The sequence below is a fragment of the Aplysia californica genome, unplaced genomic scaffold (genome assembly GCF_000002075.1).
Source record: "Aplysia californica isolate F4 #8 unplaced genomic scaffold, AplCal3.0 scaffold01165, whole genome shotgun sequence".
NCBI lineage: Eukaryota > Metazoa > Mollusca > Gastropoda > Aplysiida > Aplysiidae > Aplysia > Aplysia californica.
Genome location: NW_004798435.1, coordinates 121,301 through 126,982, shown reverse-complemented (window position 1 = coordinate 126,982; position 5,682 = coordinate 121,301). Strand labels below are relative to the sequence as shown.

General features: G+C 42.0%; 1 protein-coding gene across 1 annotated transcript in view; it reads left to right on the top strand.

The window, feature by feature from the left end:
• The first annotated feature begins 2,413 nt into the window (after positions 1 to 2,413).
• The window catches only part of LOC106010996, an 8,204-nt gene continuing 4,935 nt past the window's right edge, over positions 2,414 to 5,682 (top strand). Inside the window, exons 1-2 of the mRNA XM_013090173.1 lie at positions 2,414 to 3,855; positions 5,373 to 5,512. Coding sequence (XP_012945627.1) covers positions 3,402 to 3,855; positions 5,373 to 5,512 — 594 coding nt within the window. The 5' untranslated portion in view covers positions 2,414 to 3,401. The remainder of the gene's footprint in view (positions 3,856 to 5,372; positions 5,513 to 5,682) is intronic.

Below are 5,682 nucleotides of genomic sequence, written 5' to 3'. Positions count from 1 at the left end.
ACACACACACACACACACACACACACACACACATACACACATTGATGAAGACAAAAACTTACAATATTAATGAGCAATTTATCAATCACTGATGTTGACCATGACACAGTGCCAGTGCTGAGTTCTCGGGTTCTAAACTGTGGCACAAATATCTCAGGGCGGTCGCTAACAGTTAAGCTGTTTTTCTTCATTTCGTTGTTGTTACGCCTATTTTTGCTGTTGTTTCTGTCGATGTCATTATGGTGGTCGTGCTGTTGGTTGCTGATGTTTCTGTCGATGTCATTATGGTGGTCGTGCTGTTGGTTGCTGATGTTTCTGTCGATGTCATTATCGTGGTCGTGCTGTTGGTTGCTGATGTTTCTGTCGATGTCATTATCGTGGTCGTCCTGTTGGTTGCTGATGTTTCTGTCGATGTCATTATTGTGGTCGTCCTGTTGGTTGCTGTTGTTTCTGTCGATGTCATTATTGTGGTCGTCCTGTTGGTTGCTGATGTTTCTGTCGATGTCATTATTGTGGTCGTGCTGTTGGTTGCTGTTGTTGTTTGCTATTATCAGTAATAATAGATAGCATTTGTATAGCGCATATCCCCGCTCAACAGCAGGCTCTATGCGCTCTACACTATATTATTACCCCAACAGACCGTAGAACACTCCGAAACATTCTCAGCTTCCGCGGAAGCATACAGTGCAAGCTGCAGATTTCAAGCGCTCAAACACTAACAAACTGACAAGATCTTTCTCTGTCTGTAGCTGGGTACCCATTTCCACCTGGGTGAAGTGAGGAAAATTTGTGCAAAGTGCCTTTTCCAAGGACACAACGTCGGGCCCCTGACGGGATTCGAACCCACGACCTTACGGTTGCGAGTCCGAGAGCCTAACCACTAGGCCACCGACGCCACGTTGATTATTGTCGTTGTCATTGTAGTTTGTGCAGTTAGTTGGATGATAATGATGTTGTTGCTGCAACTATGTAGTTATTAAAAACAAGGTTTGATCGTTCTTAAAAACTTTGACAGAGTGGTGTCACACAACAATGGTGTAAACAAAGAAGAGTTGTAGAGCAACCTTTTAAGCCTCCGTGATATAATATATAGATCTTTCTCATGCTTTTTTAATTGTGATTTAATTAGTCTTTTTAGATCTTGAACTTGCAAGATGCCCATGAAATAATAGTATAATATCTTCTTCAAAGGGCAGCGGCTTAGCACTCGGAAATACCGATGAGCATTTTATTGATTTCATAATGGTTCAATCAGTGGCAACATGGAGACGGTTGGAGATTCGAAGTGTGAATATATGTGTGGCATCGTAGTGAAATCAGGCGCTCGTCAAACTACTGAAAGTGAAGAAACAGCCGTTTTTCTTCCTGTTGGGCACATTTTATTAAAGTTTTGGTTTTTTTTGGCTCAACAACTTTTATGTCCATATAAAAAGAAATTTTCATGTAAATTTTACCGAAAAACGTTGATTAAAGGCACAAAATGTGTAAATTTTCAGTTTTTTAGAACTCTATAAGCTATATAAGAGAAGTTATCAAACTTTGGCGGTCATTTTCTCTGTAGTTTTACCTTTGAAACCATGCTACTCCCACCACCTTCAATGGCAAATATCTCGACTTCTATTCAAGATAGATCGTTTTTTATTTCCTTTGGCAAATGTATAAGATTTCAGATGATATTAATATTCCCGAATGCCCCAAAAATTGCCGAGCGCCTGATTCCATCGTGCCGTGACACATAATATATCTCCGACGTGACGTCTGTAGCTGACATCTGTAATCTCAGCGCCACCGAAGTGTACCTTATCCGAGATCACAGATTCTGATAAACTATGACGAACGTCCGAGCCGGTCACTCCTTGTTACAACACCACACACGGCCTCTGTCTCGCTATTCTGAGTCAGGACATTCCCTAAATGCGTGGTTCAACGCATGCAGGTGTGACTTTTTTTTCTTTTCATGTACCAAAAGATTATAGACGTCTTTGAATGATCAGCGCCACTGAATAATTGCCAGATCTGTTGGGTTTTTAAAAAGGTTTTTACGGCGCTCGCAACTACATAAGGTCATATGAGCGCCAAGGGGTAGATATCAACAGAGAAGTCCAAACGGGGAATCAGGCTTACTCTGCTCACCTCTCTAGCCTCACCACACAAAGTCTGCTTGGACTATCAAGACGCCCCGGAAATAGCAGTTCACAAGAGAGGGATAAACATGCAAAAGAAGTTGAGGAAAAATGACGATAGTAAGGATGAGGAAAGAAAAAGCAGCAGTTCCCCCTATATTGTTCACCGTATGAACATGCCTTTGATAAATCAGCCAATTTACAATTTTATTGTGCATAAGAACAATAAAAAAAAAATAATGCCAATATCCTCCCTTTGGAAATGGCATAAAGACACTTCAGTCAGTAGCACTGGCCGGGGGAGGTGCGATAAATGTTTTAAAATGACATAATTTGTTTCTATGGGGGTGTAAAACATTTATAATTACTCTCACAGTCAAAGAAAGTTCATTTTATTAAAGAACCCACAATCTCTATTTGTCACCTCACTTATTCTATCCACTGGACATGACACGGTTGTGGGATGAAGACACTGGCCTTGCTCTATCTTATCTCGCGTGTCCTCAGCCAACCTTCCTGATTACTGGTCATAACGACACTTCATTAATTAAAGAATTGATCGTTAATGTCCTATACTGAGCAAGTTCTCCGACACTTTGTTATGTCATTCGTCAACTGAAATCTATACACAGAGCGCGAGCTTCTGTCGATTAAGAAACCTGAGGACATCCTTTGGTTTTCCTTTCTCCATTACGTGTGGCAGGCAACTTAGGAAACCAACATAACTATTGCAGATCCTATCGGCTTGTCAAGTAAAGATTTAAAATCTAAAAATTTAAATGTGTTTTTATTTTGCTCTGAATAACAATGACTTGTGAACATAAAGTAATTACTAAAGTTTAAATGTGATCTTGTTTTATGTAAATGTATGGAGTAAATTCAAGCCTGTAACGATTTCAAAGGAACTGAATTTGGTCGTTTGAAATCAGCACAAGGTCTATGTTTGAGCATTGACCACACGACGGTAGTTGTTGTTATCGTAATGTCTGCGTTGTCGGTGTTAGAATGTGTTGCTGTTGTGTCGTCACGTTGCGTGTCCTGGCGGTCAGGCCTGGCCCCACAAGTGGCGGAAGCTTAGTCTGTTGTCCTTTTGTTCTTTCCCTCACACAGTGCAGGCGTTCTTCATAACCAGCTCTCCCTTGAACAACTGTGCTGGAATCTCCGGATCTCACTGGAACGATAGAGAAGACAGAAGTGCTTTGTCTATTCTTGCAACGTGCGAGTAGAACACGCGCGCAGAGTCTATTGGATTTTTGTGTTGTTTTTCAAAAAATAAATATGGCAACTTTCCCACGGAGAACAAAGAAGTGTATTTTGATATGCTGTCTTTTTGGAGCGATCACTATGATCGATCTTGTGGGTGCAAATTCGAACTTGGATACTAAAACTCAAGCCCTTGAGGAGTTCAAAGTCTCAAGCAATGATGAGTTGATGAGAAAGTCGAATGCCACGAGAACGTTGCTCAATGAGGAAGGAAGACAGTCGTCCCAACACACAGACGGTTCTGAGAAACAAGCGGGAGTGAGGGACAATTTGTTCAAGCAACACACCCGTCCAAGATACCCGGCCAGGGGACCTGGACAAGTCTGGGATGACGTCATGATGGGCTTCCAGACGTCCATGTTGGAGAAGACGAGTGACGTCACGGCTCCCGGAGACCAGGAACAGTGCCAGGAGGATCTCAGCCGAGTGTTCCTGTCTGCTGTCTCCCAGGCTCCCTGGGCCTTACAGTGTAAGTGTTCCTGTCTGCTGTCTCCCAGGCTCCCTGGGCCTTACAGTGTAAGTGTTCCTGTCTGCTGTCTCCCAGGCTCCCTGGGCCTTACAGTGTAAGTGTTCCTGTCTGCTGTCTCACAGGCTCCCTGGGCGTTGGACTGTGAGTGGAACGTATATGTTTCTTTATGTGCATATGATTTATTTTCTGATCATAGGAAATGATATTCTATTATGTATTATATAATTTGATGCTGTTTTGGAACAACGCTATAGCGTATACTAAGACTACGATAAATGTCATAAAAACAAGCAGCAACAGCAACAACAAAAAAACGACAACCCTAAAAACACCCAAACAACAACAACAGCAACAAAGAAAACCGTCTTTTTGAGAAAAGGAACTAACCAAAGTTCCAATGTTCAGAGAGCCTGTAGGGTCATATACACAGCATGGAGGGTCGAATTTACTTTTTAAAAGATAGTAAGTTAATACTTCTTGTTTCGTAAATTCTTTGCTATCCCTCAGCATGTGCTCTACTATACTACAACTAAATTAGACCGGATCTATTAGTCCGCCATTTCTATTTCTTCTCAACCTCCTCATGCTCCTCCTAGACTACTCCTTTTTGCGCCGGCCCTCAGCGCAGTTGACATCACACTGGGCTTTCGGAGACATAGCTTTGGTTCGAATCCCTAAGGGATCTTTCTTCAACTTCGGTTGTTTGAAAAGTTTTCAAGGCTCACCATGTGGGTGGTTGGCCGGGGACTCTGGTGTGGTTTGCTTCTTCTTTCCTATCAAGCATCAATCTTCCTTATCTCCCCTACTTCTTTTTTATGTTTGTTACTCTCTTGTAACACTTCTAATATTCTGGCGCTCATATGACCTTATGCAGTTGCGAGCGCCGTAAAACTTCTACTAAAACAAAGGCACACCATTCTCTTATTTCAGTACTATCGTAGATGGACATGAATATTGGAGGTACTTCTTCAATAATCTCAGATAGGTTATATTGACAGGAATGTAGAATCATAATTTACCAATACAATGCCGCTCTTCTTTCGTCCGACATCTTGCTACTTTAGAATTACAAACTTCTGACATTTTTTGGCTGTTTTGAGTTATTTAGACCGTGAGATCAGAAACCAAATGCTCTATATGCTCTATCAAATCTCAAGATTATTAGTAGTCGTTATCAAGACGTTCAAAGAATTGCATTCGAAAAAGCTGGACATGATGTGAAACTCAAAATTTTTTACGTCCAATTTCTCAAATCTAGGTACTGCGTAGAAGAGGCTTTTTGGCGGACGCTCGTGTGCGGTTTGCTCCTTCTTTTCAATCAAACATTTATGATCCTGATCTCTCCTCTTTTTTGTTAGGTTTGTCATTCTCTTGTAACACCTCTAATCTTCGGCACGTGTATGACCTTATTGTGTTGCGAGTGCCGTAAAACTCTTACTAAAACTGAGCAGATAGAACATTGTAACTCTAGGGTAGCCACCTCACTGACTACTTTGACCTCCCCCCCCCCTCAACAGTTCTGGACTCCTGGGGGAAGCCTGGTGCTGGCTTATTCAAGTACAAGCCTGCATTTTACGGTGATTTCGACACGTGCATAGGGCTGGAGCCACCTGAAAACTTCACCACTCAGTACTGTACTGTGTCAGTGTCTGCAAAGGTTGGTTGGTACAATATACATATACAAACACATACGTACGTACACGCACACACACTCACACATACAGATCGCGCGCGCACGCGCGCGCGCGCGCGCGCGAGAGAGATAGATAGAGAGATAGATAGATAGATAGATAGATAGATAGATAGATAGATAGATAGATAGATAGA